Below are 25009 nucleotides of genomic sequence, written 5' to 3' on the forward strand. Positions count from 1 at the left end.
GAGCCACAGCGCCCCTTCTGGCCATTTTCTATATATGTGGTGCTTGGGAATCGAACCCAGGGCTTCATGTGTATGAGGCAAGCAGTCTTGCCACTAGGCCATATTCCCATCTCTTCCTTATGGTTTCTGACCAAAAGGAAAAGTGAGAGGTCCTCTCTCATTCAGGAGAACTTTATTTTCGCTCATTGGTTCAGTGGGTCTTTGTGATTGTTTTGATTGACTTAGATCCAGCTTAGCTCCTGCAATGGCAGGCTGATAATGGGAGTGACACCCAAACTTCACGTGCTGAGGATGTGAGGAACAAATGTGGATCAGGTAGGAGTAGGTGATTATATTCCTGGGGGGCCAACGTTCATTATCTTGGTTGTACATTTAAGGTTTAAAATAAATCACAGGGGATTTGCCCCATGAATCCAATAATGCTGTTTAGAAGTTTTTGAAAACTAATTAAAATGTTGATTTATCATGTGTGTCATTTTCCTAAAATATGCCTTCATGATAATTTTCAAATATTAGCTATTAAGTTTGAAAAAGTTGGACATTTCTTTCACTCTGCAGAAATACTGGAGGGAGTTGTGTGTAGTGAAAACTTAAAGTAAGCCCTAAAACACTTAATATGCCTTAGTTACTTCAAAGGAGACCAAAATAAATTGCTTACCAAATCATGTGCAAGGCATTAATGGGCAGGTGAGCTACTTGGCAGATTTCTTTGCATGTCTTGTTTCATGGATTTCCTATAGCACTTCTGTATTCTTTTATTCAGTCAAAAGCCTTCCACATATGGGCACTAAAGTGTTTTTGACTGTTATTTCTTATGATATTGAAGTGCCAGCTTATCTGAATTTGGAAAACACATCATGGCCTAGAAATGTTAAATTTTTATTTCTTTATTGTCAAAGTGATGTACAGAGGGGCTATAGTTTCATACGTAAGGCACAGCGTACATTTCTTATCCAATTTGTTACCTCCTCCTTCCTCCCTCCCCCTGCACCGTCTCCCTTCCCCTCTCCCCCCATGAGTTGTACACAGTATAGTTAAGTATTGCTGTTGCATTGGTTTGTCTTTTATCCTTTGTCTCTCCATTTTGATATTCCCCTTCCCTTCCCTATTTTTATAATGTGAATTCTGTGGAAATATATAAATGAACTTGTTAGGGCTGGCAGTCCTTGGGATGCTTGAGGAAAGAATGTCCAAGCTGCTTTCCTGTGAAGTTAGGAGACTCTTAGGATGGAGGTAAAGATGTGGGATGTGGAAAGGGCAGGAGATATTTGAGGAGCATCAGAATGGCCTGTGTAGTGCATATATGCACAGAATGAACTATGAGAACAGATGCTTAAAGTAGCTTGCTCTGCACAGGCTCTGGAATACACAGTGTGTAATGTGTATTGGTCCAGTAATTAAAAAAACAAAACAAAACCACCAATCACTAGATTCATTAGGGAGCCTAAACAACAACTGAATTCTGGGCTCCATCTTAGTTCTACTGAATCAAAATGCTCTTGGGAGGTGTGTATTTTTCATCCCAGCTCTATTTGGAAAGCTGGTCTGGGAGTAATAGGAGTAATGTAATGGGAGTTGCCATGTTTGTTTTTATAGGAACATATTCATCTGATTTTTAAAAACCTATAGTGGCTTCAGTGCTGAATTCAGAGATAAAGCAGTTTCTTTAGTTTGAGAATTCTTGTCCTCCACCCCCCCCTTCGGTTTTGTTATAATCTTTGTTAGGTAATTTTTTTCTTTGTCTGAAAAGCTTGCTATAAAATATACCATAGTCTTTGCATAAACCCAATCTCTAATTGCAAAGCTCATGGTTATGGCACTCAAATAACTTTCTTTTAATGGTAAGATAAAAGCTTATATGATAAGCTTCTATGTGTGGCATATTGTTAACTATTTTATTCAATTGATTACAGCAGCTTGAACTTTAAGACACTATGTAGAAATAAGCCAGTTAGGCTACTCCAACCTTCAAGGTTGTGTAGGACTTGGATTAGTTATCGTTAGTGAAGTTAAAACCAAAAAAGAAGAGACAAATCTAGGTATGTCTTCATATCAGAGCTCACAAAGGTTATTTTCTTTTGTCTAGTTCATGAGACAGAAAGGAAGAATATGTGAGCTCTTTAAGTAAAGAGAACTAATATGAAATAAACTGTCTTTTGAACCATGAAAATGTACTTCTGTTATAGACTGGAATTGCATAAGTCTTAGCCATGCCTCAATGTGTGGGGTCTAGCAGTAGTTAAAATAAAGCTCATTGTATTGTAAGGAAAAGTCATATTACCTATTCCAGACATCTGGCATTTTAATTAAATTAATTTATTTGGGCCCAGAAGTGCTCTGACAGGACTCTATTCACTTGACAGTTGTAGTCTCTGTGTATACTCACTGTTCTTCCTCCTACTTGCTACATTTTGAAATTAGGCAGAATCACAGCCTGTGCTTCCTGCCAGTTGGTTCTGCCAGTGGCAGGTCTGCAGCTGATAAGATGCTGGTGATTCAGGTAGGCCTATGGCATCGCTGAGGTCCTCATGAGTGTCTGGCTGGCAGCGAAAGGCCAGGGACAGGTGTCTGGAGATGGGATTAATATAAATGCAGATGCCCTGGCGTCTGAAAGAGTGGAATGAGTCATATAGTCTGCTAGAAGGCCTCCTTCTTACCTGGGCAACAGAGATGATGACAGAATGCGAGCAATGTGTCCAATAGGAGTGACTTTCAGGGAAGCGGAGTTCTTAACTTCTACACAGCAGCCTTCCCCTTTTTCTGTCCCTCACGTTAGTGGCAGGAGGACAACCTAAGCCATAAAAATATGTATTGCTTCAATGTGATGGTGCAGAGCCAAAATACTGTGTGAGAGATACTGATTCACCATTAATCAACCCAGCCTTTGTTGCTGACTCTTTTACACGCAGGTGTGTACCGTTAAGCATACCACGTTTCATACTGAGCACATCTGTAAATCAACAGAATTGTACCAGAGGACTTCATCTAGTTCTTTATGTCCCTGCTCCCCCCACCACCCCACCCTCCAGGCTGAACAGCTGTGCCTTCCAATAGCAGAGGTTAATATTACCTGTAGTATGCTTTTGTGTCTGATTTCTTTTGCTCATCATTCTGTCAGGTGAGACTCACTCATTGTAGTGAGGTTACTTTTAATCTCCTAGTCTTCACTTTCAGTCCGGTAACAAAGCTCATTAGACTTTAGACTTTAATCTTGGCTATAGGAGACCTCAGAGTTCTTAACTTACTATTGAATTGTATCAGTTTTTGAACCCCAGTATCACTTGGGCATTTGGTATGTTTAAGAGGAAGCCTTGGGTTAAATCAAATGTTGCCCTTTTGAGAGCTGGAACTTGGGGAGCATACTATCCACTCCTTCTGTGATAATAAGCATCCTTTCTACCTGCAAGTGATAGAACTAGAACTGTTGTAGTTCCTTGGCGCATTTGTTGAAAAGCAAAGGGAAGCGTTGCTTGAACTGACCAAGACAATGTCTCTCATCTGGACTTGTCGCTGCTTGGTAACTGGACTGTAGGCCTGCTTTCTCCATACAGTAAGAGCCTCGGCCACCAGAGGCTCCATGGCTACTTTGACCTTCCAGCTACAGTGTGAGCCTGTGTGGAGAATTACTTGCAGAAGGGAATGTGCTGTTCCTAGAAGAAGGTTGTTGCTAGCCATCCACATCACCTCAAGATAGACACTGAAGGCTAGAGCAAGCAAGGAAAGGGCCTTTCATGAAACCTGTTTGGAGTTCTGAGACATGTTCTCTTGACTGGTGGCTAAACTGGAGACTGATTATTTTTAGGGCCCCTCCAGGTATTTGAAGCTCTAACCTGAACCAAGTTCAGAACTGTATCCCTTTGTATGTCCACACTCATCATTCCCTTTCATCCCTATTGTCCTTAGATCCAAAAAATGACAGTTACTTTCATCTATCAAAGTGTTCTTCAAACTTTTTGAGGTACCTAGATAGTGTTTTCAAATGAAAGAGGAAGAAAGGTCTCATGTATATGCAAAGAATAGTATATGTTTATGGCATGAAAGTGCATTGAAAATGCACGAAAGAGATGCCTACCCAGTCCCTGCTTGCTGCAGCCTCTGGGGGTGGAGAGCAGGAGATGAGACTGGGAACACAATGGATATTTTAACTCTATATGTAGTATGTTAGGAATTTTATTTTAAAATAATTCAGTAGAGAATAACAAAATGTCTCTATGACAGAGAGAAATAACATCCTCCCCCCTGATTTATAGAAAAAGTAACATGATGGAGGAGTACTTCCTCAGACAAGCTTCAGGCAACATGGACTGAATGGTGTTTGTCTAGGACAGCACTAGGAGGCAGCACAGGGCAGTGGTTCTGGTTCAACTACAGTTCCAGTGCTTTGTATCCCAGAAGTAATTTCATCTCCATTGTCCTCATTTATGAATGACTACAGCAATTGCTTTTATATGATCATAGTTCCTGCTTTCTTATCATTACTGTGATGTTTCTAAAAAAAGTTAAGTTGTATAAAATGCTTAGAACAGCATCTGATGCATAAGCATTCAACAAATATTGCCCGTGATTCTTGTTATTAGTGGGGACAGAATGACTTCTAAACATGGGTAAGGCTTTATGGTATTTGTGGCACATACTAAGCCCCACTGTCTTACCTTGTTTCAGCCTTATAGATTGTTCTTTATAGGTGTAGAAACCAAGGATCAGTAAAGTTAAGTAATTTGACTAAATATCATCAGGCATCAGATGACCCAGTGGAATTAGAACCAAGCTCTTTTCTCCTTGCCTTCCTTGCAGTGCTGAGTATTGAACCCTGGGTCTTCTACATGCTTGGAAATTGCTCTACTGTGGAGCCCAAAGCTCTTGTTCTTGACCTCAACATTCATTAATAGCACAAATTCTCAGCTTTCTTACACAGCTTCCAAAGAAGTCAAAAACGTTGTCTAAGTTTAGCTATTTGATGTGATGATGTGATTTAGAATTGGGTATATAAAATAAGTAAAGGTCAATTTTAATATTTCACATCTTCAGTTACCACGTTATAGTGTCTGCTGTGTACTAGAGACCATAGCTAGTGCTTTATAGAAACTGCATTCTAGTAAACTTGTATTTTTGGAGTTTATTCATCCTGTCATGTTTTTCCATTTTATTTCCTTCATAGTTTAGAAAAATTGAAAGCAAACAGCATGTTTAAATCATTTAGTCAGAATGGCTTTGTACAGTTAGGCAGTGCAACCCATTCTCGTAATATCCTCCAGATTTTTGAGGCTCTTCCCAAAGAGAAAAAAAATTCTCTCCAGATGCCATGTATGGAAAGGAGCAGTAGAGGCTAGAGGTGCAGCTCTGTGGCACATGCTTGAGGCCATAGGTTTAATCCTTAGCACACATGCACGCACATGTGTGCGCACCCACACATACACACCCTACTCAAGTAAGCAAATAGACAAAACTACTTAAAAGTCAAAATTCAGGGCTGGGAATGCGGCTTAGTGGTAGAGTGCTTGCCTAGCACTCTGAAGCTCTGGGTTCGATTCCTCAGCACCACATAAACAGAAAAAGCCAGAAGTGGTGTTGTGGCTTAAGTGGTAGAGTGCTAGCCTTGAACAAAAAGAAGACAGGAACAGTGCCCAGGCCCTGAGTTCAAGCCCCAGAACTGGCAAAAAAAAAAAAAAGTCAAAATTTTTTGTGTCTATGAGATTGAAATTTTCTTTAGGTAGGGTAAAAACATTATTGTGCTGTATTGCTTTCTGTTGTCTTTCACTTTTATTCTTATTTTAAGATCATACAAAGATGGCAATATCCTAACAGGAGACTTAGCTAGCTTTACCTTATGCGCAGCTTATTGTGTCCCTGAGCACTGGCTATGGGGATGGAAAGAGTGATCAAGTCTTCATTGCTTCCCAGGTGATCAGACTCTGCGAGTTTGGGACATGAAGACCACAGGAGTCCGAATTGTGATTCCAGCACACCAGGCGGAAATCTTGAGTTGTGACTGGTGTAAATATAATGAGGTACACCTATGGCTCCATTTTGTGCAGCTGCTCTTCTAATGCTAAAATGATCACAGTTTTGTTTGACTTTGTTTATGTGGACTCTGGTGACCATTAAGTAAATGCAGTCCCCTTTGTTTCTAATTAGTGATTGTGACTGACATGCATTAGCATTAATTGAATCTAAGTGCTCATAAAACAGAAGTAAAAAACACGAATTCGAAAGCTCAGCAGGGTAGCCCTTCAGTTTGTTTGGGGAAAGTGCTTTATAATTTATGTAATTTTCTTTCTCTGTCTTTCTCTCATTCCTTCTTTCTCTTCCTTCTCTTTCTTTCCTTTCTTGTGTATTTGTGTGATTGCTTGTCACCCTGCCACCTTTTGTAACTTGATTTTTAATGATGATCTTGATGTTTTAGAATTTTTATTTACTCTTCTTTTATTGTTTTGTTTTGTTTTTTTTTTGCCAGTCCTGGACCTTGGACTCAGGGCCTGAGCACTGTCCCTGGCTTCTTCTCGCTCAAGGCTAGCACTCTGCTGCTTGAGCCACAGCACCGCTTCTGGCGGTTTTCTGTATATGTGGTGCTGGGGAATCGAACCTAGGGCCTCGTGTATCCGAGGCAGGCACTCTTGCCACTAGGCCATATCCCCAGCCCTTCTTTTATAAGCCTAATTTCCAAATTTCTGTTTGATATCAATGTCCATGTGTAACTGTTTTTAAAGTTTCAGCCACATGAGCAAATGAATTGATAATAGAAATAGATTTAATATATGCAAATGTACTTACTGTTTCTGTAACAGTGGTTTTTGACTGCAAAAAATTATCAAAATGTATACTTTTTCCCATAATTTTAAATTAACAAAAGAACATTATATTGGCAGAGTCATTTAGATAAAAAGAAAGAAAAGATAGTACATATTCAGTAATAATACTTGATTTACATGAAAATGTCAGTGCTGATGGCTACAATTTTAATTTCAACCATCACAAATGAATTTTTCTTATAAGAAAATTACATCATGGTATATGTGATCATTGTCAGTAATTTGAAAAGGATAATGTTATATACTTTATTTTGGTCAGAACTTTTTATAATAATTGAAACTTTCATTCAAGTGATCTTATATTAAAACCCTACATCTCTAGATAATGAATTGCTGTTCCAGTCGATATAGAGTTGCTGAGTGTGGTCTCTTCATCCAGGGCTCTGGGTTCGCCCCAAGTTCTAGGTAGCAGAACGTAGCATTGTCATAGTTGACCCTTCTCTGGACTGTTTTCAGAATCTGCTGGTGACAGGAGCCGTCGATTGCAGTTTGAGAGGCTGGGATTTAAGGAATGTACGACAGCCAGTGTTTGAACTCCTTGGTCACACTTATGCTATTCGAAGGGTGAAGGTAAGGTTTGGTATCTTCTTTTAACATCTAGATGAAAATATAAGTATAATCAATGAAGCATACTTCAAAGAGTATTTTGGTGTTTATGGAACGGTTCATTGAATTTATTTATTTGTTTAGCAATGCTGGATCCAGCCTGTCGATACTAGCAGGTCCTCTACCACTGAGCTACACTCTTTGCTGCTGATTTTTTAGAGAGAATCTTGTTATGTAGTCTAGGCTGGCTTAGAACTCTTTATCCTCCTGCCTTTTCTTCTCAGTACTCTTAAGATTTGATTCCATTTTCTCATTTTTTGTAGCTCAGCTAATGGTCATCAATATTAAGAACAAAATTTCACTCAGATATTTGAATGCTTATTGAATGAGTTAGGACAAAGTGAACATTCAGGACATTAAGTTAAATGAAAATCTTTTTCTTATCCTCCCCCCAGTATATATTTTTAATATTATTCTCCAACAATATCAGTTTATCTTTAGCATTACATTTTTTTATAGTTTTCTATTCAGTAGGAAAATCTCTACTTTTTTTTGAGACTGCTACAGAGATGATTAATACTGTCTTTTCTTTAACATAATGGTAATGGAATATTTACAAATGAGTAGGATATAGCAAAATTTCTACACTATGACAGCGGAGAATTAAGTAGTTTTTGTAAAGTAATAAGTTAATTTCTCAGTGCTTATTTAGGTGAGTTCTACTATGTTACTATTGGGTTATTCATTAATGGCTAAAAATGTACCTTATTAGTATTTTCTATAGGATAGTGAGACCTGATCCTATTTTTTAAATTCGAAATCTCTTTTAAATTTATACTTTAGGGCTGGGCTGTAGCTCAGTGGCAAAGCGCTTGCCTAGCAAGTGCAACATCCTGGGTTCGATCCCCAGTACCAAAAAAGAAAAGACAAAAAAAAATACAGTTAAAAAAATTAATACTTTAAATTTTATTGACTGATATATAAGATATAGTACTATGTTTTGTTTTGTTTAGATTTTAATGGTAGTCTTATATGGAAAAGTTTTATTAGTAGAAACATAGTTCTGTGTATATTTCAGAGTGGATCTGGGAATAAAGTAGGACAGTATAGTGAAAATACCTTATGAACTGTAAAGTCCTAGTCAAACGGAGTTATATATATGTGTATAATTTATTGAAATGATGGTGAGTCTGGGATGTGCCATAGTGCTAGAGCTTCTGCATACCAGGTATGAGGCCCTGGGCTTGAGTCCTAGCACTGCGCATGTGTGCGCGCGTGCATACGCACACACACTAAACAAATAATTAACCAAAATGCTGGTAAGATAAACACTGACTAAATATAATTGCAAAGGACACCCTGTGTGGTATACTTATTGTACTGGCAATGTTACTTGACAGTAAATTTGTAGTTTTTTTTTTTTTTTTTAGCCAGTCCTGGGGCTTGGACTCAGGGCCTGAGCACTGTCCCTGGCTTCTTCTTGCTCAAGGCTAGCACTCTGCCACTTGAGCCACAGCGCCACTTCCGGCCATTTTCTGTATATGTGGTGCTGGGGAATCGAACCCAGGGCCTCATGTATATGAGGCAAGCACTCTTGCCACTAGGCCATATCCCCAGCCCAAATTTGTAGTTTTTAATCCTTGCTATAATTTTTCATTATTCTCAATAAGTAAATAACATAAAAAGGATTTAATTTGGGCACTGGTCACTCACATTTATAAGTTAAGAGCCTGAGATCCAGAGGTCTGTGGTTTTAAGACAGCTTGAATAGAAAAACCTAGTAGACTCCATTCCTAAAATAACCAGAAAAAAAGCCCAGGAGGCATGGCTGAAATGGTAGGATGCCAATTAAGCAGGTCAAGCAAGCATGAGGCACTGAGTATAAATCCCATTACTGGGGGAAAATATTTTAAGGGCATTTTTAATATTTAAATGTTTATTTTGATACTTATTTGTAGAATAATAATTAAGTTAGTAAATTCTATAATTACTATATATTATGTATTATCACATACTTAAAATTTATAGAAACATGTTTAGGCACAATAAGAGTATCTATTTAATTTTTTTTCAGACTATCAATGTTTTGGGAATATTTATTACAAATAAGCTCCAAAAAGCTTGAGGGATGATTTTTCTCTGGAGAATGTAAGAATAAATCTTTTTCCTATAAATGGCTACTTTAAAGGCCAAAAGACTTTAACTCAAAGTATATAAGATTCTGAAAGGCATAATTTTAAGTGACAGATCTGAATGACTTAAATTTATTATAATATTCATGAACTGACTATAGGAAGTAGCATGGTACAATGGCAGCTAACTTTTTTTGAAATTTTATTTGTTTAGTTTTCACCATTTCATGCTTCAGTGCTGGCCTCGTGTTCCTATGATTTTACTGTAAGGTATAGTATTTTTTTAAAGTACATTTCATTATGAAGTACCAAGTAAAATTTGTGTCTGTAACTTTTCTGAAAGATAATGTATTTGTTTTACTAATAATAAGCATCTTTCCTGCTGTTCAATCTTACTTTCCTTTAAAATATTAACTTTTTAAGCCCATATTGTGTGTCTGATGTCCTTTTTTGTAAAGCCACTCAAAGCATCTAGATTCACACTGGCCATATTGTATCAGTTACTCACATCTCTCTTTTTATTTCTCATTTATTTGATGTGCCAGAATCTAGGTAGCTTGGTATAAAATGTGTTTCTGTTAGAATAAATTATAACAGTGCCTTGAGAAAAATGTCCTAACATGTTTTTCTGGACTGATCCAATACAAGAACTTAGACCAGGGGCTGGGAATATGGCCTAGTGGCAAGAGTGCTTACCTTGTATACATGAAGCCCTGGGTTCAATTCCCCAGCACCACATATATAGAAAAATGTCCAGAAGTGGCGCTGTAGCTCAAGTGGCAGAGTGCTAGCCTTGAGCAAAAAGAAGACAGGGCCAGTGCTCAGGCCCTGAGTCCAAGGCAAAATAAATAAATAAACAAAAAATATTTTAAAAAAGAACTTAGACCAACTTGGAAATATAGGACTAGAAGTATGGTTTAAATGGTAGAGTACCTGCCTACTAGCAAGCCCAAAGCTCAGAATTCAAACTCCAGTATGGCGAAAAGGGGAGGGAGGGAGGGAGGGAGAGAGGGAGAGAGGCAGAGAGGCAGAGAGGGAGAGAGGGAGGAAATACAAACTAGGAAATATAATTTCAGGTTGTTCATCATACACCCCCAAACTCCAGCCTTGAGCTGTGGAACTAGATTACTGGCTGGAGGTTAGAGTTGTATAGTGGGTTTGAAGACATTAATTTAGTGACCATTCAGTCCATGAGAATGAGTATGCTAAAGAAAATGAGTGTGTAAAGAGAAGCAGAACAAAAAGCTAGTTTCTTCAGGAGGAAATTGAAGGGAGACATGAGGAGACGCCAGAACAGTGTGTCACAGAAACTGCAGAATGAGAGGCTAGTCAGGATGCTGGATTCACCCCATGGGCTGAGCAGGATGGAGAGGGAGCTCAGACCTTCTGTTACACAGTGTCACGCATGGGAACAAGAGATTTTAAATATATAATCTAGTGCTTGGATTTCCAAAACTTTTCTGGTATCTGAAACTAATCATCAGAAAGAAGCCCTACCCGCCTTATATTGGGTATTTGATTGGTGATTTCATTTTTATAACCTGTAATGACTTGAATTGAGTCTTTCTGATGTGTAGGTTCTATTTGTCTAGGTACGTCTTTAATCTATTTTAGTGTTTTATTTGTTACTAAAGGGTGATGATGACCTCCTATACGTTCTTTTCAGAATTGTCACTATGGTCTTAACCCTACTAACTGTCCCCTGTCTTACTTATGTACATAAGTACCGCTTCTTCCTCTTAAGCACTAAGTTGGGAAATGCCTTCCTTTGAAGATACAGATTTGTTTCAGGAATGTGTTATACCACTGCATGTGAGCTATACTGTTCTAAAATCCTGTAGGTACTAAACTATACACAGAAAGCATTAGGTTTTACATCTTTTCCTGAATGCTGAGACAGAGTAGAGATTGGGAGAGGGGTTTAGTGCTCCTGGGGGACAAATGGCCTTGGCCATGCTTTTAGGCTTTCATGCATTTATTCACAAGCATGTGGAAAAATGAAGACTATATTTAAATAAGAAGATATCGTTAACATTTAATTAGAGAATACATTTAAATAAGCTATTACCTTACATCGAGTCCAAGTTTCTTCAGATATAATGGGGAAATTTGTATTATCTGTCATCACAAGCTCACAAGGTGATTGTAAGAATTATATATAAGTGTTCATCCTTAAAAATACTGTGGTAATTCTTAATTATATTGTCCAACTCTTGCTATGAAGCCATCTCCTCTACTGTCTACTTTCAGCAAGATCTTATCTGTTTATTTGACGTGAGGTGGGGTGGGGCTCAAGCACAAGCCTCAATTCTTTACAAGTCTGCAAAGTTATATAAAGCTGTTTTCTCCATTTTTTTTTTACTTTTATCTTTAGTACTAGGAAGTGAGTTGATTTGTTAGGAAAATATTCTATCCACTTGAGAGCCAGGCATCAAATTGAGATCCTCCAGATCTTAGCCTCTTGAGTAACTTCATTAGTTCTTTTCTTGTTATAGATCTTATTATGTGGTCTATTTCTTGTTTGTTTTTCTTGTTATAGATCTTATTATGTGGTCTATTTCTTGTTTGTTCAGTTTTCGTAGGTCTAATGCACTTAGAGTTAATATCGTCTACATGTTCAAAGTTACTAGAGTATAAGTTTGAAAAGTATTTCTTAATGATCCTCTGGATTTCATTGGTATTTGTTGTGATATCCCTATTTTTATCTCTGGTTTTATTAACTTGATTCTTTTTTCTACTTCTTTTGGTCAGTTTGGCTAAGTGTTTATCCATCTCATTTATTTTTTCAAAGATACAACTTTTCATTTCATTGATTCTTTGTACAGCTACTTGAGAGGCTGAGGTAAGAGAATTACAAGTTTGAGGTCAACCCAGGCAAAGGTAGTAGTGATACCCTGTCTCAAATACAAGAGACTTAAATTTGTAATCCCAGTGAAGTTTAAGACCAGTCTGGGCACAAAGTTAGTGAGACCATGTCTCAAAAAAATTAATAAATGCCTCCCAGCTATACATAGGAGGCACAGATAGGATGCTTATGAGTGTGACTGACCATATTCAAAGTCTTATCCAAAAAAAAATAACTAAAACAAAAAGGGCGAGGACTATGGCTCACCTTGTAGTATGGGTCACATACTTGAATAGTTAGTACATAGTACAAAGCCCTAAGTACCACACACACACACACACACACACACACACACACACTCTTCCTGACTTGTGTTGGTTCTACTTAAGAACCAAGAAAAAACTATGCTTTGAAACTTTGATCTTTTCTGGGTAGTGATATAGCATCAGTGAGTCAATGCCTGCCTGCCCTGGGAAACAGCCAACACTGCAACGTGCTGTTTCTGAGCTAGGATGTTGGGTAGGCTGTGTGTCATGTAGTAAATGAGATCCCGCCTTATAATTTCTATCTGCAATGGGTTTACCATTGTAAGTCGAGGAGCATCTATAAACATTGTTAATTGAGGTGGGTCCCTTTCTGCCTGGACTGGTCCTGAATTGTGATCCTTCCTGTCTCTGCCTCCCAAGTAGCTAGGATTATAGGCATGAACAGGTACAAATTATGCCTGGCATAGTTTCAGTTTTGATTGCTTGGTTTTTGCATCACATTAACTAGATCATTTCACAAAGAGAAATTAGCAAACCAGGTATGTATGACAATAAAAATAAAAGCTGCTGACTTATGATGCTGCATAATATGATTTATCTTTTCTGCATTCTCAAATAGATAAAGACATAACTTTCCTAAGATGAGAAAGCTACAATGATGAGTTTAGACTCAAAAGCCCCCAGTCCTGGGGGCTTAAACTCAGAGCATGGGCACTGTCCCTGAGCCTTTCTGCTCCAGGCTAGTGCTGTACCACTTGAGGCACCACTCAACCTCTGGCTTTATTGGACATAAGAGTCTCCTAGACTTTTCTGCCTGGGCTGGCTTCAAACCGTGATGCTTAGATCTCAGCCTCCTGAGTAGCTAAGATTACAGGTGTGAGCCACCAAGTGCCTAGCGGTTTCACAATATTTTTATAAGTATTCTAAACTATTTATCTTGTTCATAACATTTGATAGTAATAAACCAAACCACTTGCTTTGATAAACATGTATTTTTTGTTGTCAGGAAAACTGTGAAGAGAATTTTAATTCTCATGATAGCAGTGGGCACAATGCAAGTCTCTTTCAGCATTATTAACACTGGCAGTACTAATGACTCAGCTCTTAAACTCTTACACTGCTTCTCAGTTCGGGTTACGCAACTGTATACTATTTTTACATTCAGCCGTATTTGCAGAATGACTCTTATCTGTAGCCATCGTAGTAGTCGCCAGGTTGGAATATCTTGCTGAGAGAGACTAAAATTGAAAGTTTCTAGGGAACTAGAGGCAAGCGTAAGGGAACTCTGTAAGCCTTGTTGCTATCGTGGGAGATGTGTTGCCACAAACAGGAGTGGAGCAGTGGAGGAGAACTGAAAGGAGGGATTTGGGGTTAGCATATTCTTGGGAATCACAAATTGCCTTCTACTAGCCACATAAACTTGTCTTGTGTAATATGACTCTATTTTGCCATTTGTGAACTAAACACCAGAGCACATTCACTGGAGAATTACTGAAGATTCCGTGAGTTCACACACATGAATGTGGTACGTAGGAAGTGCTAGAGATAGGGGAGCATTTCACTCATCTTACATTTGCTGCTTCTGTCAGCACTCATGGGCAGAGTGGGTGGTGACAGAAGACTGTCTCTTAGGGCTTCAAAGATGAAGGAATAATTTCTATTTTGCAGTAGCAAAATCAACCTCGATGTGGCTTTTGATTGCCCTTGGCAGTTCAAGTATAAAGTGGTGGGAAGCTGTCTGGAATCAGCCCTGTCCTTCTACCTCCTTTGTTCTTTGGAGAACTTTGGGAACATTCTCTGGGCTAGACATCTCATGCTGTGGGGTGGGCCTCTGGATCCTTGAGCCAGGAAGACATGGGGAGGAAGGAGCCTTCCTTTTTTATAAGCCAGGAAATAGAGGAAGTGGCACCTGCCCTGTGAGGATGTCCAGAGGTTTCATGAGGTAGCACCCGTAAATGTTCTTGGCACATAATTGGTGCTTAAAAGATAATAGATGCTTTAAGTGAGAAGACTAATAGTAATAATAAGTTTCCTATTTTAAACTGTAAGTAGCTCAGGGAAAGTTGAGGGATTAATCTTTCATGCCTTATCTAGCATTATATTAATAAGATAATTATGTTACTTCAAGCCACCAAGGAGCTTTGTGAATAGAAATTTTTATTGCACTGTGCAGCTGAGGTAGAGAAAGGGAACCTTGTGAACTTGATGCAACAAGACCCAGAATAGTGCTCACACCACACAAAGGAGATACGGGGACATTTCACTCAAAGCCACAGCCCAGCGACCTCATCAGCTTCTCTCCAGGCTGCTAAATAGATCCTCTGAATCACTCTGTTATATATAAATATTTGCTAGAAAATTGTTCCTTAGTAGGGAGGCAGCATGATGTAATAGAAAAAGATAAGCGTTTACAGTTTTAGGTTTTTCCATTACCAACTGCCCTGTACACAATGTGTTAGTTTTCATGTATAACCTTCATTACATTATTTAATACAGTCATTCTCCTAAGCTATATGATGACATTTGAGTATCACATACGGAAGCTGCCTCCATCAGGCACGCGGTAAATTATACTTGGCTTCCCCTTTTCATTCTCAAATGTATGTGCTCTTTAATTTTAGCACCATATCAATATATGTTCTATGTTTCTCATCACAGTTGTCAAAACCCAGCACAAGCACAGAAACACTCAAGGGCAGGATGTCTGCAATTTATTGTAAAATATTGTTTTACATGGGCATATGTAGAGAAAGGAAAATAAGACAAGTATGATAAAATTTTAACAATTGGCAAACTAAAGGAGATATGGTATTCCTTTTATTTTCTGTGACTTGTGTGAATTGGAAATTTTCAAAATAAAAACACCTGAGAAAAAAAGAAACTATTTGTTCATGCAAACTAAGACACTGTAACATTTCTTCCCAATGCCTTTTAATAGTGTGATAGTCAATATTTAATTTAGAGTAAGATAAATAGTGTTATGATAGTGCATAAAGCAGGAAAGCAATCTTTGGATTGTAGCTAACTTAGACGTTTTTTAGACTCTTAATACAAACAGCAGATACAGACACACCTCTAATCTTTGGCACCCTCACCCTTAGGACCTGCCTTTGTACCTTCAGTGTCTTAACTTTACTGGGCTTGATAGATATTTGGTCCTTGTGTTTATTAGTAGCGATTTCACAGGCAGATACTTCTCTTTCTTGCCCTTCCCAGTAACAAAGGTCAGCCAAAGTAAACAGATAGTATAGCTGAATATGTACTCTGTCTCACAAACCTTTCATTTCAACTTTCCCCAGTCCCCCAACCCACGGGAAAGGTCAGTCAGAGTAAACAGATCAGGAAGGCAGCCGAGCCTGCCCTCCCTTATGGCCTCTGGTGATTGTCCTTTAAGACAGTTTCGATTCCTCTCCATTTTCCCATCATACAAGAAATTCTATGGCTAAATGTTGTAGTTCTAATTACCAACATTTTCCAGGAGCATGGCTGAGTCCTTAAAACCAGTAGAAGGTATGTTTAATGTTGTAAACCTTTTATATATCTTCAATAAAAAATGTTTTTGTAGCTCTAGCACATTTTTCACTTTGCAGCTCAGATTTGCCAGACTTCCCCCTGATGTTGGAAACTCTCAATGTAGTTGTCTTTGTTTCCTTTTTAAGGAGAATATTTGTGCTCCCTTATTTATTTAATTCTTGTAAGGATATCTTGTGTTAATAAAGCACATTGCCTGACTACAGCATAGAGCTTGTTTCTTTGCTTTGTCCCGGGCACCTGGAGCATGGGTATGCCTAATAAATATTTGCAAATATAAGTGAAATTTAAGTTAGATGAAACATTATGATACTTTCTGGTCACTCTGATTATAAAATCTTGCCACGACTATATCTTAATATGTTTTTCATTCCAGTTACACTTGAAGTAGCTACCAGTAAGACTGAATGGAATGCAGCAAATTTGTTTAGATGAAATGTTTTTTGAGGAGAATGCTTGCTGTTCTGTGGTGGCTAAGTCAGCCCTGCCTAGATTAAAAATGATACGAATCAACAAATTTGGAACAATTATATTGGTACCCTGATGGTTAACTAAAGTTAAAGGTAGACATATTTGTTTTTATAGGACCATAGTAAGTAATATACTGGTAAAGCTCTTTGAGTTCTATATACTGGCAGGTATCTATGCATGTATGAACTGACACCTATGTATTAGATGGATCTATGTATGTACGAACTGACAACTCCCAAGTTTGTTCTATATGCTAATTTTTAATATATCCCAGGAGACTTTTTTCCGTGTGTTTAAGTTAGTAAATTCTGTGTTTGTTATTATATTGGAAATACCTTTTCATGAATTTAATATAATTTTGTCAATTAAATGTCAAGAGAAAAAATCAAAATAATTATCCATAAAATGAAAGAATATATATTGATTAGAAGAAACTTGTAAGATTTTAGATTTTAAATGCCTGACTTATAACTGCAGAGTATTTCAGAATTATTTAGCACTAACATTTTTCTTTAAGAATCAAGCCAAATCCATGTCTAATTCATAACCTAATGCAAGCACATGAATAAATAGATAAGAGGAATGTTGAACCTTAGCTTAATGCAGTGTAAGTCACTGCTTTGAGCTTTGAATTGTGCTGATTAGTTTCCACAGAAAATTTATGGATTTTTGTCTGTTAATTTGCATACTTTTTTAAAAAAATTGTGCTTTGTGGGTTCAATAAGGCCATGGAGTAGCTTTGTATATGTTTGTACTTTTCTTAAGTAGATGCTGTTGCTGCTTCATTTCCCATAGTAGGAAATCAAAAGATAATATCTTAAAATGAAAATCAATAAATCCAGTGAGCGTATTATTTAGAGTAAATGGCAGAAGAAACAATGGGAAGAATTTAAATGAAGGATTGAGGGTTGCTGTGGGAAGAGGCTGGTCTGTCACAAGCCTAATCTGTGCAATTACATTTTTTTTTTTTTTAAGAAAAACTGTAATCGGGCAGAAAAAGTCTGTCTTTCCCCATCTTAGTTATTTGCACACATACAGTGAGTCTGTTTACTTAGATCAACTGAGTGCTACCAGTCAGCTGGTCAGAGTTTACTCTGTTCTCTGAGAAATCAGGGATAAATAATTCACCCTTGAGATCTGTCCTGAAATCCCACTCTAGTAAATGGACTCAACTTCAGGGAATGATCTATACAGAGAACAAACGATGGTAATTTTTTATGTTTTCATCTTAGTTTCAGCAGAGTTGCTTGTCTTTTTATTTTATATTTGGGGCATATGTGTGAAACAGACACCTTTTTAGCTAGTTTGAATAGAAAAGGGGAATTGTTTCTCAGGATTACTCTGTGTGCCAAGGCTGGAGTGCAGCAGCGTAAGGAAGCATGGAAGCTGGGCTACTTTCCATACTTGCTTTATCCCGCCTTCTCTTTCTGTAGATCTACTGATTTCTTTGCTTTCCTCAAGCTTTCATGTCCAGTTACCAGCAAAGGACCTGAGTTATTTGGTCTATGCGGTTGGTTTTTCTCTGTCTTTCTGTCTCCTCCCACCACCTCCCTGTCTCCATCCGTGCCCATCCTCTACTAGAGAGACTTGTTAAAGCAGTTTGGCTGTGAGCTCTGCAGATGTTCCACAAGCCCAGGACCCCAGTGGGTTTATGAATAAATGCTTAGTTACAGAGATCAAGGACTAAGCATTTCATGTGGCTTAGCTAATGGGTGGCCAAAGCACCAAGAGGCAGCTGATGGAGGTGTAATCATTTTCACTGTTTAGGTGTGACATTCTGATGTAGCTTTACCCAACATTATTTATCTGCACTTCTTTGAAATGCTCTTCAGCTATGCAGCCACTTTTTGGCTACCAGTTATAGTTCAAATGCACAAAGGCTGTCCTGATTAATGTGATCGATCAGGTATTGACATGGATATTGATACTACTTCACAAGGAGCATTCCTTCAATTTTGTGTCTGTTTTAATAAAATATTCAAAATTGAACTGCAAAGATTATTTTATGATGCTTTAATTTGTACCAGTAAACTTAATAAACCCTATAGGAGTTTTCTTTCTTTATCTTGTCTCTGTTGAGATGTGGAATTCTTCAAAAAGAAAAAATCATTCTGTATCCCTGTGTGTTGCAGCCATAAATATTCCCACAGCAAGCCTTCCATCCGCCTAATGGTTTTCTTTAATTTGCCAGAGTAAGCTATATGTTGTATGGTTCCTGGGCTTAATGTTTATTGTAATGAAGAGGAGCCTGACCCTCTAAAATATTGGTCTGACTAAGGCTTTATTGAAGTACTATAATTAATTCACTATGATATTGAAGCTAATTCTAGCTTTTTACCGTATTTAACCATAAAAGTTGAACTATGGTATGGATTCTAGGTATTTAAAGTTGATTGTTCTAAATGTTATCTTGAAAATTATTTAATGAGTATTTAAAATAATGATATATCTACTCTTTATTACTAGTGTTTTTTTGTTTTAAATTTCATTTTTGTTTTAAGTTCCAAAACCAAACAAAACCCCCTAACATCTCTCCAATCTTATCTTGCAAGTTATTTGCCTGAACATTAGCAGTAAATTTGAGTGAATAAATGAAAACAAGCTTAACTCATCACAAAATTATTTTGCTAGTCGCAATTTGTTTTTGAATGAGGTCACGAATTTATGTATCACTCAACTGATGAGCCCCTTTGAAAACCACACAGACTCTGTGGTACACAAACTAGCAAGAGACCACAAAGTAGATGAAAGGATACAGTAAGTGCATATAAAAATGCCAGAAGAGGAAAGGAATTCCTAAACCCATTGCCATGGGAGTTCACCTTTATTCTGGCTCCTAATTCCCTTAGGGTATTATTTTAGAATATTGATTGTCTAACTAATGGAATCCTGGCATGGGCTTTGTCTTAGGGAATTTTCTATGTTGTTTGAAAAGCTGGAGATAGCTTACTTGATACAAGCACTTTAAACTTTTAGCCTGTTAATCAGAATTGCCCTAAGAATCTCAGATCCTGCTTACCTGTACTTTGAATTGCCTGACATGGTCCAGGTCTAAAGAAAAAGTATCAGGATGTTTTGGAAGAGAAAGTGCTGGACTGAATGTCAGTGGAGTAAGGGTTTGGGGCTGCTGCTTGCTAACTATGTAACAGTAGACTGCATAATTTCTTTTTTTTTTTTTTTTTTTTTTTTTTTTTTTTTTTTTTTTTTTGCCAGTCCTGGGCCTTGGACTCAGGGCCTGAGCACTGTCCCTGGCTTCTTCCCGCTCAAGGCTAGCACTCTGCCACTTGAGCCACAGCGCCGCTTCTGGCCGTTTTCTGTATATGTGGTGCTGGGGAATCGAACCTAGGGCCTCGTGTATCCGAGGCAGGCACTCTTGCCACTAGGCTATATCCCCAGCCCGCATAATTTCTTTTGAAACCATTCACTTCATCTTTGAAATGAGATTGTACCCACTTTAGAAGGTTTTTATGATGATCAAAAGCACTTTTATAACATAATGTGAAAGTGACAAACTGTGAAGTGCTAAATATGTAATTCTTTCTTGGTGAAGATGGACTAAGTAGGAAAAGCAGTGCTGGATCATTCTATTACTGGGAAGTAGGAGTTAAACTGGTAAGGTTCCGTCATTTATTCCAATATAGGAGAAAGAAGCCTTTTACATCTAGTTTGCTGAAGTGAATTATATTAAATAATAATGTTACCTTTCCTGTGAAAGGATTTGCCTAGCCTTTGTCACTAAACTATTTGTCCCACCCTAAAGTCTTTGCTACAATATGTTAATGGTTGATAGTAATGTCTAGGACAGTGGTACCCAGAATATTGTCCTGGGACCAGTGACATCAGCATAACCTGGGAACTTGTTTCTTGTACCCATTCTTGTGCATGTTTAATAAAACTCACCCCTCTGTCAGTCTCCCCCATGCCCTCCCCTTTTCTTATAACAATTTCAGTAGGTTTTACTATTCTACTTTAATAAATGCAAATAATCTACTTTCACTATATTTAATCCTCATTCACTGTCTCCATTACCTTCCTCCTTCCTGTTGATACCCACCTCCCTGAACAGAGCCTGTTTTCCTACCCAACAGTCATTTTTAGGCGTGTATTAATTGAATAGGTTATCTAACCCTTTAGTTTGTATTTCTTCTCCTTCTATACTCATGGTTCATAGATTTGTTCTTCTGATAGTATGGGTTTTTTTTTTTTGCTATCCTTTTTTAATTTAAATTTTATTGTAAAGGTGATATACAGAGAAGTTACAGCTACATAAGTCAGGAAATGACTACATTTCTTTTTGAACAGTGTTATACCCTCCCTCATTTCTCCCAGTTTTTCCCCTCCCCCAAAGTTGTATAGTTCATTTCCAACATAATGTCTAGTGAATATCACTGTTGAATTGTCTCACTGTTTCTGTGATTCCCCTTCCCCTCCCCAAATCAGATAAACTTATATACAAGACAAAGGGTACAGAAATCAAAAACAGTGACAAAGGGGATGACCGAAGAAAGATAAAAAAATAACTGCAAGTAGTACAATGAAAAGGCTCTTGTTTTCATTTTGATAAACATCATTTTATATGGTCATATGCACATAGCTATTGAGCCATTGTGATCCTCTCCTAAGAATATCCTCCTTTGGTTTCACTGTGTCAATCTTTAGAGTGCTATTTAATTAATCCTGTCCAGGTGTAATTATTTGCCTTTTACTATGCTTTGTTGTTGTTGTTGTTTTACCAGTCCTGAGCACTGTCCCTGGCTTCTTTTTGCTCAAGGCTAGCACTCTATCACTTGAGCCACAGTGCCACTTCTGGCTTTTTCTGCTTATGTGGTACTGAGGAATCGAACCCAGGGCTTCATGCATGCAAGGCAAGAACTCTACTGCTAAGTCATATTCCCATCCTCACTATAATGTTTTTTGTTTTTTTTTTTTTTTTTTTTTGGCCAGTCCTGGGCCTTGGACTCAGGGCCTGAGCACTGTCCCTGGCTTCTTCCCGCTCAAGGCTAGCACTCTGCCACTTGAGCCACAGCGCCGCTTCTGGCCGTTTTTCTGTATATGTGGTGCTGGGGAATCGAACCTAGGGCCTCGTGTATCCGAGGCAGGCACTCTTGCCACTAGGCTATATCCCCAGCCACTCACTATAATGTTTTGATCATTTCATTTACATTAGTGTAAATTTCCTCCATCATCTTTATTTCGGTCAACTGTTAGTTTGAATTCTCTTTGAGCTCAATTGTTTATATCTTACTTAAATTTGTTCAGCTGCTTATACAGCAGGTTCTTAATTTCATTGATCTGTCATTTAAGTCCTTTATTGTGGAGTTGACAGTTTTTGAGCAAGACATGTTACCTTATTTATTCATGAATATAGTGTTGTGTTATATTTTTTTAAAACTGGGACTTACACATCTGGGGCCTAGATTTTAGTGGAGATTTAAGCCTTTTTGTGTTCTATTGGTTGGTTATTTCTCACAGATTATTAAGACTGGCTAGGTTGTGGGTATTTTCCTGTTACTCGATTCTGGAGGTCAGTCTCAGTTGTCAGATAATCAATCCTCTAGCACTGTGTGTAGACCTCGTCTCCATTCAGAGTAAGGAAGCTTACCTATAATTTATTATAGTTGATCCATCACAATCTTGTGTTTGTGGGAATCCCCAATGAAGATCAGGCACAATACTCCAATACCTTTGGATGCATATAGAAGCATAGATATATCTTCATGTTCCAGGAAGACCTTCATAAATGAAGGTATAATAGGAGTGATATAGTGGGGATAACACTAATGAGTATGATTCAGTAATATAGGAAGGAAGGGGTGGGTGCTAAGCTCGATAGAAGGAGCTAATGAAAAAGTGAAGTGAGGAAAGTAGAATGACCTCATTAAAATTGTGTTTGGTTGAGCATGGGAAGTAGAAATTAAGAAAATTGAATAGCTAAACAACACAAAAAATAAAACAAAGCAACTAACCATATACATACACACAAACAAAAAACCCAAAGCAAATGATGTATAGACAATCTAGGTACCAGGTAAGAATGTAGGTAATGGGCAAGGATTAGGAATGCGGGCCAGTATAGAAGAACATATGAGAAGAGAGTAGTTCTACTTGTAGATAGAAGAAAAGCTTAAATGGGGAATGGTTATAGAAACAGGAAGAAAATATGATATATTTGAGTACTGAATAGGGTGGAAGGGTCAGATATGATCAGAGAAAAGGGGATAAAAAGCAGAATTAAAAAGTAAATGGGAGAGAGGTTATAAAATTTCCTGTATCAGTTATAAAAAAGAAAATAACAATACAAGTAAGTTTTCTTTTTAAAAAGTGCAACAAGGGGCTGGGAATATGGCCTAGTGGCAAGAGTGCTTGCCTTCTACACATGAAGCTCTTGGTTTGATTCCCTAGCACCACATATATGGAAAACAGCCAGAAGGGGCACTGTGGCTCAGGTGGCAGAGTGCTAGCCTTGAGTGGGAAGAAGCCAGGGATGGTGCTCAGGCCCTGAGTCCAAGGCCCAGGACTGGCCAATAAAAAAAAAAAAAAAGTACAACAAAAATAATTAAGATTTATATGAAACAAAATGAATTTTCCTAGTGTTCTTTTATATGTCTATGTATATACATATGCATGCACATTTCTATATATGTATGTACATACTTGTATGTATGTACAGGCACACATAGACACATGCACACATTTGCTTCACTGTAGAAACCATATGGTTGAGGTCAGAATGAACGGGCTCTGTCCCTCAGTCATGTGCAGTCACGGGGCAGGCCTTGCACAGAGTACTTTGCAAGCTTCCAGCTCCATGCTTTCCTTGCTGTTCTGGCCTCAGGCAAAGGGATTTTTTTTTCCTTCTGGCTAGTGAAGGTGGGCTATGGGCAACTAACTGCCAAATCCATCTTGCAAGTCCCAGCTGTCTCTATCCTGACTATCCTGACTCAGAGGTAGTCCCAAACCTCAGTTTACTGCCAGGCATCTGGAGCAGCTTGCCTTTGACCTCTCACTGCCTTTCATGGCACCTCTGGCTGGTGTTTCAAACCACAGCTGCTTTGTGGGTGGTTACAGTGCCTTCTCCTCCCCCCTCCCCCTCCCCCAATGTACCAGTGCCTTTGCTGTGTGATGCAGGAGGGCAACTCTGGCCTCTGGGGACCCTCTTGGGAAACTGCCAGGCGTCTCAACCACTGCCTCTGGCAGCTAGCAGCATAGCTTCCTGCAGTTTAAATTTCTCTATGGAACCCTGTTAACCACTCCTCCCTTTGCTAAACCCTGTCTTTCAGTTCTTTATTTTATTGTTTTTATTATTATTATGCATTAATTACACCAGTGGGAGGGATGATTTCACTGTTTCATTTTTAAACATTTACATTAAATTCCAGCTATCTCACTCTATTTCTCCTTTCTCCCCTTCCCAATGTAATTTCAATAGCTGAAATCCTTTTCTTATGACAGACACCCAAATTATAAGGTAGGATTTCTTGTGATTCTTGAGGCAGACTGTCCATTCTTCCCAGATCCCCTCTTTTATTTCTGAAGTCTATTTTATTCCACTGGAATTAGGATGTGGGATGGCTGTAGCCATGCCTCTTTTGCTTACTGTATTTAATATAGTACCTGACACATAGTGGTATTTATAAATGGTTAATAAATGAGTAACTAAAGATTTTTTTTCCTTGTTGCTCTAGAGACTAGACCCAAGCCATGCAAATGGAAGGAATTATGATAACAGAATTTACTTAAAATAATAAACGCACAGCCTAAAATTAATGTATATATAGATCATTGAAAAAATGACCAAAACATTTCTGCTTTTTTCTCTTGTAGTTAGCAAAGAATTAATGTCTAACTTCTAAGTTGAGAAAAGAAAAAAAAAAGGAAGAGCTTTAAAGGAAAAGCTTAAACTTTTTGCTGAATTCATCCATTGGCTAAATAGCAAAAGTGAAATTTCAGATTAGACTTAGTGAAGTAGAAAGTAATGTCAGCTTAAATTTTGAATAGTTTTTCAAACTGGTACACACTATTTAGACCTATATTTAAGATCATTTTGATATGAATACAGTCCTGCATCACGGCTTTGTTCAAGAACTTTGTGTGTTATCAGAAAGGAGAAAGTTTCTCAATTAAGACTTTGTACTGTGTTCTCCAATTTAAATGAAAAATGTTCTTAGAGTTCTGTTATAGTTTGTAATCACTGTAGGCCAGTCTAGTACATTACTTCCCATCAGACAGCTTAAATAGTCAGTGATTTCATCAGCAAAGAGACAGAAAGGCACCAAGAAGTTATATGCTGGACCCAAACAGACATTTCACTTTAAAATAATATGCCTTCTCTGCTCACTTAATGACATATGTAGACTGACTTCACCCAATAAAAAGAGAGCATTTTACGAAGGCTTGGAAATATATAGA

General features: G+C 37.9%; 1 protein-coding gene across 3 annotated transcripts in view; it reads left to right on the forward strand.

Annotated features, from left to right (window-relative positions):
- Pex7 (peroxisomal biogenesis factor 7) overlaps window positions 1-25009 on the forward strand; it is a 60671-nt gene that overhangs the window by 19798 nt on the left and 15864 nt on the right. For 2 of the 3 annotated variants that reach the window (XM_048354166.1, XM_048354164.1), the window contains 3 exons: window positions 5902-6008; window positions 7266-7379; window positions 9702-9757. In XM_048354166.1, coding sequence (XP_048210123.1) covers window positions 5902-6008; window positions 7266-7379; window positions 9702-9757 — 277 coding nt within the window. Of the gene's footprint in view, window positions 1-5901; window positions 6009-7265; window positions 7390-9077; window positions 9642-9701; window positions 9758-25009 lie in introns of those variants that run through there. The other variant, XM_048354165.1, reaches the window with a different exon arrangement.

This window comes from Perognathus longimembris, chromosome 9, assembly GCF_023159225.1.
Source record: "Perognathus longimembris pacificus isolate PPM17 chromosome 9, ASM2315922v1, whole genome shotgun sequence".
In the NCBI taxonomy this organism is placed as follows: domain Eukaryota; kingdom Metazoa; phylum Chordata; class Mammalia; order Rodentia; family Heteromyidae; genus Perognathus; species Perognathus longimembris.